This window comes from Panthera pardus, unplaced genomic scaffold (genome assembly GCF_024362965.1).
Source record: "Panthera pardus isolate Hobbes unplaced genomic scaffold, ASM2436296v1 HiC_scaffold_21, whole genome shotgun sequence".
Taxonomy (NCBI): Eukaryota; Metazoa; Chordata; class Mammalia; order Carnivora; family Felidae; genus Panthera; species Panthera pardus.
Window position 1 is genome coordinate 12,841,828 of NW_026526777.1, and position 12,560 is coordinate 12,854,387.

The following is a 12,560-nucleotide window of genomic DNA, read 5'->3' on the forward strand; positions in this document are numbered from 1 at the left end:
AGAAAGGAAGCCTGAAATGATCAAACTGTTTCTAAGTACTTTTCAGGTAATTTAATTGCATTCCGTGACACAGCTCGTATTGATAGAAATGCAAATGGTCTGTCACTTAATGAGGTAGAACTCACCTCATTTGGGAGCTAATAAAGAATCATGAAGCACACTAAGAAGGCAAGAAAATATCCTTAATGAAAAGAGAAATTAATTGATAGAAACAAACCAACAAATGACAGAGATGATTGACTCAAGAATATTACAACTGTTTTTTTAATTATGTCCCATATATTCAAGAAGGTGGAGAATAAGCACATTAAATATAAAATGCAACAAATAAAAGAAAACAGAACTTCTAGAGATGTGCAGCATCTGAGGTAAAAAATAAGGTGGATATGATTAATAACAAGTGAAACATTGCAGGACATCAATGAACTCAACAACACAGCAATAGAAACCATCCAAAATGAAATGCAGAGTGAAAATGAAAAAAAAAAAAAAAAAAAAAAAGGAAAACAAAAAAAAAAAGTAAAAAGGAATAAGTGTCAGTAAGCCTGAAGTCCCCAAAAAAGAGAAGAGGGAGAGACAAAGATTTGAAAACGCAGTGGCCAAAATGTCTCTAAATTTGATGAAAACTATAAATCCACAGATCTAAAAAACAGAAACTCAACAAACTCCTGACACAAGGAAAATGGAGAAAACAACACCAAAGCGTGTCATAATCAAACTGCTTAAAACTAAAGATAGGGAAAACTATAATGCAGCCAGGGGAAAAAAGATTAGAAAAACAGCAGAAGGGGCGCCGGGGTGGCTCAGTCGGTTGAGCCTCTGACTTCCACTCAGGTCATGATCTCACAGCTCATGAGTTCCAGCCCTGCATCGGGCTTTGTGCTGACAGCTCAGAGCCTGGAACCTGCTTCAGATGTCTCCCTCTTTCTCTGCCCCTCCTCCACTGACACTGTCTCTGTCTCTCTCTCAAAAATAAATAAACATTAAAAAAATTTTTAAAGAAAAACAACACAAAAAAATGCAAACTAGAAGACAATAATGTAAGATCTTTAAGGTAATGAAAGTAAGGGGCACCTGGGTGGCTCAGTCAATTAAGCATCTGACATCGGCTCAGGTCACGATCTCACGGTTCATGAGTTTGAGTCTCGCGTTGGGCTCTGTGCTGACAGCCCAGAGCCTGGAGCCTGCTTCGGATTCTGTGTCTCCCTCTCTCTGTCCCTCCCCTCTTCTCTCTCTCTCTCTCAAAAACAAACGTTAAAAAAAAAAAATAAAATAATGAAAGGAAAAAAAAAAACAAACCACCCTGTCAACCTAGAATTCTATATATCTTTAAAAAACTGTAGGCAAAATAAGACTTTTTCAGCCATACATTGAAAGAATTTAATAGTGGCAGACCTGCATTATCATAAATGTTGAAGTATTTCAGGCAGAAGGAAAATGATAGCATATGGAAATCTGAAACCACATTAAGGAATGAAGGGCACTGAAGAAGAGTAAATAAAAAGAATGAAAGAAAGGTAAACCTCTTTAAAGGATAATTTAGTGGAGCTTCCAGCCACTGACATAATACAAGGAAGGAATTTATTCTTTCATCTGAAACAACCAAAAAAAAAAAAAAAGCCAAAATACTGGAAACAAACTTTTTCAAAATACTGGACATCAATCAGGCAGTAAAAGACAGTGTTCTCTGACAGAAAGGGAAGGAAACGAGGTAAGCTTTACAGATGGCCCCAGCTTGTTGCCTTGAGAGAGTTCCCAGGCCACAGAGCTGAGGGGGTGGGGCTTGGAGGACTCCTATGTTGAGAAGCAGAGCTAAGAGTCTGAGTAGATCAGCTTGGTTAGAGTTTGTAAGACAGTGTCCCAGGGAAGAGTACGTTACATGGAAGGAGAACTCCAGAGAACCAGGGATGGTCTACCTGGTTACTTAGAGCACTAATCACCACATGCATGTGAGGAGAGTATCTGAAACGAAAGAAACACCCAAAAAGATTAGAAGGAACCACAAGGATAAGAAACATGAAAAACCAGACCAATATATATCACAATCAAATTGTTCAAAATCTTAAAAACAGCAAAAGTAAAAAAACCAAAAAATTAGACGTAGAAGAACAAAGATAATAACAACAGATTTCCTGTGTGAAATAAAGTTAGCAAGAAGATAGTGGAACACCATGTTTAAAATACTGAAGAAAAGGGGTGCCTGGGTGGCTCAGTCGGTTAAGCGTCCGACTTCGGCTCAGGTCGTGATCTCACAGTTCATGAGTTCGAGCCCTGCGTCGGGCTCTGTGCTGACAGCTTGGAGGCTGGGGCCTGCTTTGGATTCTGTGTCTACTTCTCTCTGCCCCTTCCCAACTTGTGCTCTGTTTCTTTCTCTCTCTCTCTCTCTCTCTCTCTCTCTCTGTCTCTCAAAAATAAACATTAAAAAAAAAAGTTAAAATACTGAAGAAAAAAATGTTAAGCCAGAATTTCATACCCAGTGAAAGTATCTTTTCAAAACTAATGCAAAATATAGACTTTCCTAGACATATAAACTGAAAGAATCCATTGCTAGCAGACTTGTACCGGAATTATTTAAAGGATGTCCTTCAGGCAGAATGAAAAGGATACCAGAAAGACATATCAGCACAAAATAACTGCAGAGCACTAGAAGTGGTAACTACACAGGTATACATATAAGATTTTTTCGTCATTATTTAGGTTGATTTAAAGGAAAGCTGATTTTAAATAAGAGAGTAGTAATGTGTTGTGAGATTTATGGTACATGCTATTTATAAGTAAAGTGTGAAAAATAGCATAAATACCAGGAAGGGGAAAATGGAAGGTTCTTGTACTAAGTGTGAGGTGTTTATAATAAACTTGTAGGTACACTGTCAAGAGATAAAAGAAATCTCCAGGCCCGGAAGGTTTCACTAGAGAATTTCAACAAAAATTTAAAGTAAAAATTAATGCCAATTCTATACAATTTCTCCCAAAAAAACAGAAGAGGAGAAAACACCTCCCAATTCATTTTATGAGGTCAGTATTACCCTGATACCAAAACCAGACCAAAAAATGTACAAAACAAATTAAATAGCAAAACTTCAAGCCAATAACCTTTATGAATACAGATAAAACAGTAACACAAAATATGCTCTCTGGCCACAATGGATTTAAATCAGAAATCGATAATAAACACATCTAAAATATTCCTGAATATTTGGAAACAAAACAGGACACTTGTAAATAAAATGCCATGTTAAGCCTTTTCATGTTTTCTCATTGCTCTTACTTAAACCAACTTTACATTACTTTTTAAAACTTAATCATTTAATTACTTAAAAGGTCTCCAAATATTTACAAATGTATCTGAAAAATAACACACAGATGTCTGTCTAAATTAATATTTGCCATGAATAAGATGATGCTACTCTCTGTGGTGCTAAGCATTTCAATAACCAGTAAATAAGTCAGTAAACTTGATATTGTTTACTGATAACAATATTTTAATTATCACTTATCAAAGTATAATTTGGCAGTAAAAACCACTTTTCACAAAGACATTACAGGTAGGTCAACAAATCAATCTTGATTCATTCATTTTGCTTCTCCATTTCTCCTGGAAGCTTTTGAAGTATCCATGACTTCAGTTTTTCTAGCTCAGCTTTGCTTAGCTCATGGTAAACACCTGGGAGACTATGAAACTTCGTGCTCACTCTTAGGGACTTTAACACGGAGTTTGTCTCTTCACCCCAAGAATGAGGAACTAACTCATCTGCAGTGCCGTGACACTGGAATAATTCAGGGAGTACACCATCACTTTCCTGAAGAGCCTGAAGAACAGGATGTACAAATGGAAAAGTTTAAGAAATTCATTGATGAACACCATTCTTGGAAATCAGACAGGGCAGAAAACTTCCAATATTTAAAGGGAAAAGAGGCAGTGGTGGTGTGGTCTAAGGTGCACACTGGTGGTCCTGGACTGGGGGCTCGGCTAGTTGCTGGCACCAAGTGAGCTATGGTTGTACATGACCAGCACTGACTCCATACAGGACCGTCTCAAACACAGTCGAAGCATTTCCTGAAGAAACCGTGTGACTCTGTCAGACAAACTTCTTTACATAGAGAGTGGAGAGAGGGAGGAATGCAGGCACCATCAAGAGAAAAATTACATTCTAGTTTTCATTTCTGTATCTGCTGTTTCTAATTCTGGTATGAAGTTACAACACTATAGTATCGTTTCGTATATTAGCATATTGCTATGAGACAGGTGTCGGGAATGTAATTGGTCATTTGTTTCGATTATGTTCATGACATAAAAAAACAAGCCTGGCTACGATAATCTCTATTTTTATTATGTGTAAGGGATACATATGATTTTTATCCTTTCCTCTTGGACACCATGCTTAATAATATTCTTTCTATGGTATTTCCTGAACATTAATGACCAGCTGGAATTAATATTCATTACGACTAATTGGGGATGGATTCCCAGGAGTGCTCTGTGCATCGACTGCAATTGCTTCATGATCAATTTTGTTTTAGTTTCAATGTGTGATTATTTCACGCTTTTTTTGGTTTTGTTTTGTCTTTAAAATCTGGAACTTACCTGGTACACAGCAGATGTTTTATTCAGAAAACTAGAAAGAGCAAATACTCCTGCCACATCTTGATGATTTCTGTACACTAAATGCATTGCCATGCACCCTCCCATAGAAAATCCTCCTAAAAGAAGCAAAAATTCACTTAATCAGAAAAAGCCAGAATATATGCAACAATAATTCAGAACAAGATACATCTGGGCCAATATTCCATGCATGTTTTAAAATATTTGGAGACACAGTGCGAAAAAGAAATTTAGTCTACTTTAGATCTCATTAAAAAAAGGACCTGCAATGCGTAAACGACACGGGCTCATCTGTCATCACTGGTAAGGAGACTTGTTACAAAAAGAGCTGGAATTAAACAAAGAAATCATGTTCAACGAGTAAAAATATTTACCATAGTTCAAAATATGAGTCATAGTACAAGTGTTATTTGTTTAAACATCCAGTGTCTACTTATATTTTGTTTATACTTGTGTTATAGGAGTCCTCACTGCAACTAGAATTAATAACATGCATCTTTCTGTCGTTCTTGCCAAACTCTGAGCCCCATGAGGAGTTAAATTCCCAGTCTCTGCCATATAATAGATGCTTAGCGATTTTTTAGGGAGGATGATCAAAAATCTGGTGAGCCAGTTAAAACATCTCTAAATTACAATGTCGTTTTGGAAACTGATTTGTGATGGTATAATTAAAAACGTACTGGGGCGCCTGGGTGGCGCAGTCGGTTAAGCATCCGACTTCAGCCAGGTCACGATCTCGCGGTCCGTGAGTTCGAGCCCCGCGTCAGGCTCTGGGCTGATGGCTCAGAGCCTGGAGCCTGCTTCCGATTCTGTGTCTCCCTCTCTCTCTGCCCCTCCCCCGTTCATGCTCTGTCTCTCTCTGTCCCAAAAATAAATAAAAAACGTTGAAAAAAAAAAAAAAAATTAAAAAAAAAAAAAAAAAAAAAAAAAAAAAAACGTACTTACCTATATAAACTTTCTCAAAGTTAAAAAAATAATTTACTCATTTAACAAACTTTTATTGTCTTTTATGTGCCAAACACTGTGCTAGTCACTAGAGATATGCAGTCTAAAATACATGGTCCTGTGCTCCCTTCGGTAGCACATATATGAAAATACATGGGCCCTTCTCCTCAAGGGGGCACCAGAGACATCACAGGATATGGAGACAGGTAGGTGACCTGGTGACCCAACTTCAGGGGAGAGACCAGGGATGCTAGTCCCCAGTTTGAGTGAGACTTAAAAGGCATCTTATTTACATTTTGTGAGAAATAAATATAGAAAGTGAATCACACAGCCACACTCTTATGGAAATACAAGAATATACACGGGTGCAGAATCCAGATCTCGCTTCCAGCCTCCTGCTTTATTTCACTTAACAAAGTATAAAGCTGAGTCCTTAGAGACTATAAATTTGAATTTACCACAATCTACTTTTACAGATGAAGTGAACGGAGGCCCAAGATTAGGTGACCTGCTTAAGGATGTACCCCTAATTTTAGTTGTAAACCAGGACTTTTGGAATCTAGATTGCTTGCAACAGACTTTAATGTGCTCTCTCCTATCTTCTGGTATTTATTAGAATAGAACGGCTTTTAAATTTTATTTATGTATTTTTATATTTTATTTATTTACTTAATAATATTTAATAGTATTATTGGGCCAACCGACAGTATCATTTTGGACCCAGGATACAATGTGTGAGTGACGATTACGAGGCTTGCAAAGTCTAGATTTTTGAGAAGCACATAATATGTAAATAATTACAGTGTATGATAAATATTACATCTGTGGTTTTCAACATACCAGAGGGAAATAATAGGATCTTGTCAGTAGCAGAAGTGCACCATGGAGGAGAACCACTTGAAAGGTTCTTTCAAAATAGCCCCCACACCAGCCACAGATGCAGATATGGTTAATTAGAGATCACAAATGGGCTTGGCAGGGGCAGAGGCAGCACGCACATCTTAAAATTGACTGTGAAAGTTGCATATGTGCCTCAAATTCCCAAAAAGGTTAAAAACCACTGGGTTCCGGGGTGCCTGGGTGGCTCAGACAGTTAAGCATCTGACTCCTGATTTTGGCTCAGGTCCTGATCTCATAGTTCACGAGTTCAGGCAGAGTTGGGCTCTGCACTGACAGTGCAGAGCCTGCTTGGGATTCTCTCTCCCTCTTGCTCTGCCCCTCTCCCGTGGGCATGTTCTCTCTCTCTCTCTCTCTCTCTCTCTCTCTCTCTCAAAATAAATAAACTTAAAAAAACAACACTGAGCTCCATTACCTACGAACGTGCACATTAATGAACCTTTGCCATGCTCCACGTGGATATGAAGACCTTACCGCAGACAAGACTAGTGTTTCTGGTGAACATTCACTGTTAAGTAAGCAGAAAGAATTCTAAACTTCCTGGGTTGTGCCACCGTTCTAGTTACAGACTTGTCTTTGCTTCTCAAGATTTTCTATGTAATACAGTACGTGGGTTATAAAGCAAACGCTTCTTGAAATACAACTGCTATCATGTTTTCATTTATTAAATATAAATTATTTCTCTAGATTGGGCCTTATTAAGCATTTGCATATTACAGATTGAAAAACTGGTGGTGCAATCTTTGAGGGTAAGAAACGGTTCTTTCTTCCAGCATCATGTGGGACTTGCGAGCTCATGAGGGAGCTCAGCAAAGTGTCTCCACCGTCTGGTGCACACGTGCTGACAAGCTGGCCTCCCCACTGCACGTGCCCCCGTGGTGAGTACAGTGGCTGCTACATAGTGACAACTCAATAAAGTCTGTTCAGTTAGAAACCATGTATTACGGGGTGAAAATAATACAAAGTTTACACATGTCTCTTACATTTATCGTATTTAAAAATTTGTTTTTAATGTTTTTATTTATTTTTGAGACAGAGAGAGACAGAGCATGAGGAGGGGAGGAGCAGAGAGAGAGGGAGACACAGAATCCGAAGCAGGCTCCAGGCTCTGAGCCATCAGCCCAGAGCCCGACGCGGGGCTCGAACCCACGGACCGCGAGATCATGACCTGAGCTGAAGTCGGACATTTAACCGACTGAGGCACCCAGGTGCCCTAAATTTATCGTATTTAAAAGGACATGATGCATTTTCTAATTCAAAGTCTGGAGGGAGAGGACCACGTGGAAGTAAAGGAAACTGAGTTCTAATCCTACCAGTGACACTCTCGCCGAGTGTCTTTAGGTAAATTATTTAAAACCCAGGATCTCATTTCCAGTAAGATTAGATAATTGCACTAGATGATCTCTAGGGTCTCCACCAAGTTTTTAAATCTATAATATATAAATGCTTCATAATCACGTGTAAAAGTCGAAACAGCAAGGACTTTCAAAGTTTACAGAGCTTCTGTAAAAACAGACACTTACTTTAAGTTTGAGAGGAAGAATCTGTATCTTCCAGAACACAATTTCAGCCTTCTGTAAAGTTCACAGAACCAGTCTCAGCAAATGCGTTCTTTGCTTCATCCCTTCAGATCCCCCCTTTCTCCAATTGACTTATAAAATGAAATTCAGGGTTGCTTATAATCAAACCCACTCTTAACAATAAAACTGCATCTCTAAAATGAGGGCGGAATGTGAGGGAGGCGAGATGGGGCTGCTGGAAGAATGAGAGATAAAGAACAAAAGAGAAGGAGGGACACAGACCGCGGTACGGGGGAGCAGCAGCAATTAGGGGAATGACTCGACTTCCAACTGCTCCCCTGTAGCAAGACAGCATTCTTTAACAGAAGCGATCACGCCAAATCATACTAGAAGCTTTTCCTAGCGCTGAACTCCTGGGTGGAATTTGTCAAGTAGGTCTTTATTGAACATAAAACTCAAAACCAGACGTTTTACATACAGCCACTTCTGCTCTTGATTCTTTTATAAAAAGTCCGGGACATAAAGAAAACATTCAGTGGTCTAATAAGGTTCATGTGAACAGGGTTTTGTGTCTGTTTTATTCACTGATGTACCCTCCCTATGCTTAGAACAGTGCCTGGCACATAGTAGGCACTTAAATATTTTATCAAATCAGTGAATAAATGTAATTGTAGTCCCATAAGAATATTTCTGTAAGGGGACAAATTTATATCATCAGGAAATGTAGCTATCTGGTGATCGGACTTGACATAAAAGTAAAGCTTAGAAAATGCAGGAGTGAATTGTTAGGGTGCCCCAGGCTAATGATTCCTAAATCTGGCTCCTTGAAAACAGAGATTCCCAGACTCAGCCCTAGACCCACTACCGCAATCTCAAAGCCTATTTCTAATTTTTAAAAGCTCTTATACCCATAAATCAAATGTATGAGAATCACAATCTTAGAAAAAATCAATAGCTGTAAAGCAGACAATTCAGCCTTAGGTAAAATGGGTAAGAACAGAAAGTGAAAATATGGCCATGATTTACAAGAAATCCCTATGTTATAGATACCAAGGCTGTAGGAACAAAGTTTTTATTTTTTGGAGTAATTCAAGAGCTTGAATTATATTTTTGCCAAATGTACCTAAGGAACATATTAAATGTGACCAGCGTGACTAAGGAACTAAATGTTTAATTTTATTTAATTTTAACTAGCTTAAATTTAAGTTTAAATAGTCACATGTGGCTAAGGACTATCATATTGGACAATGAAGTTCTAGGTAATCTCAGCTGCACCAACAATCGAAAAAAGCTTCAAAATTCATAAATGGAGCAAAAAGAAAATATTTCATAAAAAATATTGAGGCTAGGATCATTAAATGTGAACTTTTAATATGATAAAGATTTAAAAATCACATCACAAGAGGGGTGCTTGCGTGGCTCAGTCGGTTAAGAGTCCAACTTCAGCTCAGGTCATGATCTCATGGTTTGTGAGTTCAAGCCCCGCATTGGCCTCTGTGCTGACAGGTTGGGCCTGGAGACTGCTTCGGATTCTGTGTCTCCCTCTCTCTCTCTGCCCTTCCCCTGCTCACACCTGTCTCTGTGTCTCAAAAAATGAATAAACATTAAAAAAAAAAACTTTTTTGATAACAAAAATCACATCACAAGATAGAATTTGAACATACGATAAGCAAAAACAACTTTATTGAAAAAATTTTACAGATTAAATTCCCCCCTCCATCATTTCATTTTTATTGATCAGAGAAACCTAATTACTTTGTGTGGTTTCAGAGCCCCTAGATGAAACCAGTCTAGTAAGAATAAAACCAAAAGTAAGAAAGAAAACATTTTCCCACATATGATATATCATTTTGAAGAAACATAAATGCATCCTGCAGACATTTAACCTCATGTTTAATACTCATAATTTACAATGAAAATAAATGTACTCATTGAAATCTTATTATTTAAAGATTTAATCTAAGTCCTTTGCCCAATTATAATCTTGTGAGGTAATCTGCAATTTCTCACCAGCCATCTTGGACAATACAATCACCTTTAGCATCACATTTTACTATGAAAAGGGACTTTGTGTATTTTTTCCTAATAGAAGGAAATTTAATACAAAAGACTAGTTATTTGAATTCAATTTCCATCTAAATGACTAAAATGCAATATAAAATATACTGTTCAATAAGTAAATACCAAATAGTAAACTCATTGTAGGTAACGGTTATAATGTATATTTATAGTTGCTGGCAAGGTATTAAAACGTCAAGAGTTAACATTTCAACATACATTTAAGATTAACAAGCTGAATAAAACATGTTAAAAAAATAATAAACCTAGCTTTTATGAACTCTTTAAATAAAATAAAACAGAAACAATGTATAAAAAACTATACTGGGAAAACTAGTCTATCTGAAAACAAAATCCAGAGGAAAAAAATACTTATAATTCAAGTTTACCATCAATTGAATAGGATTTTTAAAATGTAATAAAATCTACCCTCCCTACAAATTTCAACAATTCTTCCATTTAACTTATGTATTATAGTAATTCAGACTGAGCTATGATAAAGTCTCAAAGAATTGGGGAATATATATTTATTTGTAATTTTCCTCCAATACAAAATTTACAGGGTAAACAGAATACTTATCATCTTCCATAAAAAGCTGTTAGAACAGCAGTTACAAGCCTTTAAAGTTCTAATTGTTGTTGAAGAAACACAAGTTGTTTAATTAAGACACATATATGCTAAAAGAAAATAGAAAACTGCTATCATTCTCCAAGTGTTAGGTCAAGAAAGAGCTTCAGAAGAAACTTGTAGAAGGTCAGCCCAAAGGGAGCCTATAAATTCGGGTGCTAATCTTCATCTGGGTAATTCCAATTATCCCTTCATTTTTATTTTAAATATTGTAAAATTAATACATTGATATATACCCAGTATACAAAGTGTTTTCACCCTACAGACAGAAATGAGTTATCCAAAGTTTCACTCTTCATACATAATTTTAACATGTTTTTAAAAATTCACTTAACAGTTAAACCCTCTACATGTACCACTTTTTGTACCTTGCTTTTTCTTTCGTATCATACTGACTTGAAAGTCTTTCAACAGAATTATAAAATCCGTAATTTTATTAATTGAACACATACTTACAAAGTTCCTTCTGTGTGTACATATAGCATTTAATAGTTACATAATATTCAATTATATTAATAGACCATAATTCCCTTAACCATTTCCCTCATGGTTGGCATTTAAAACATCCATGTAAATGACTCAGGTGTAATTCCAGGAGCACTTGATTCTCCCTGCTCCATAATTCTGACAGTATGCTCATGTTATCAAAATTCTTATAATCTGGTTATATCAGTTTTTAGGTTCTATACATCCTAGATCGAAGTTAAACCTAAATTTTGTCAGTTTTGTCTTAACAAATTATCACCACCTAGTGGCCAAAAAAGGAATCCCATCCTAGTACAAAAGGAACCAAGTCAAAGGGTCTGGGTTCTAGTCCCAACTCAATTTTATGTTAGCTAGTAACCTGTTTGATTTTTAGTTTAACATCTGAAATGAGAATAATAATTTCCTGTTCTACCTATCACAAGGCTCAAAAGAGATATTGTGCATGAAAACAACCTCATAATTTAAACACTATCTAAAAATAAAACATTATGATGTATAGTAACAGCAATTTAAAAACTGTCAAGTGTAATATAAATGCCAACAATTTTAGTAGTATTACTACTATATACACTTTTAAAGCACAACAGTACACATGGGAAAAATTTTATACCTTTCTCCATTTTGATTTGTCACATTATACAGAAACATAGGAAATGAGTTTTAAGACAGATAGTAACAGAGATACAGATGTTAATAAAATAAGATGTTAATATGTTAATAAAATAAGAATTAGACAGGATGATCTAGCATTACTAATAATTTTCCCAGCATAGAAGATTTGATCCCAGGGCTTATTAATAACTATCTTGTCAAAAATCAGAAAGTGATTTAAAGTCACTGTTCTGCTGCCTGTCTTTCTCCTAACTTTTGTCACACCCTCTGTGGAATCATGTGTGGTATAAATATATAAAATCAAATAAATAACTACGTTTTTAAAGTTTATTTATTTATTTTTGAGGGAGACAGAGAGAGAGAGAGACAGAGAGAGACAGAGAGACAGAGAGACAGAGAGGGTGTGCCAGAGTGCATGAGCGAGCATGGGAGAGGGGCAGAGAGAGACTGGGAGAGAGAATCTGGAGCAGACTCTGCCCTAGTATGGGGTCTGCTCAGGATTCTCTCTCTCTCTCTCTCTCTCTCTCCTCTCAGCATTCCCGTGCTCTTTCTCTAAGATAAAAATAAAATAAAAAGAAAGCAATATATTTCCACTGATGACTAGAAAACCAAGATTTTGCTTTCATAGCTAACATTTGCAGTTGACTATAATGTCCTCAAGTATAATCTTATTCATCTTCATGTTCCCTAAATCCTGAAACTGTGTGTTAGTCGCCATCATTCCCTTGCATCTATTGCTGTTCTCCTGGCCTTCAGACTGGCCAACGTCTATGGCGTTATCAGCATAAGCCTTCTGAAATGTACACTTGAT

At 36.7% G+C, this 12,560-nt stretch overlaps 1 protein-coding gene across 1 annotated transcript in view; it reads right to left on the reverse strand.

Moving 5' to 3' along the window:
- Nucleotides 1–236: 236 nt before the first annotated feature.
- LYPLAL1 (lysophospholipase like 1) overlaps nt 237–12,560 on the reverse strand; it is a 40,904-nt gene continuing 28,580 nt past the window's right edge. Inside the window, exons 4-5 of the mRNA XM_019465648.2 lie at nt 4,586–4,701; nt 237–3,809 (exon numbers count right to left, since the gene is read on the reverse strand). Of these exons, the coding sequence (XP_019321193.1) occupies nt 3,570–3,809; nt 4,586–4,701 (356 nt within the window). The 3' untranslated portion in view covers nt 237–3,569. The remainder of the gene's footprint in view (nt 3,810–4,585; nt 4,702–12,560) is intronic.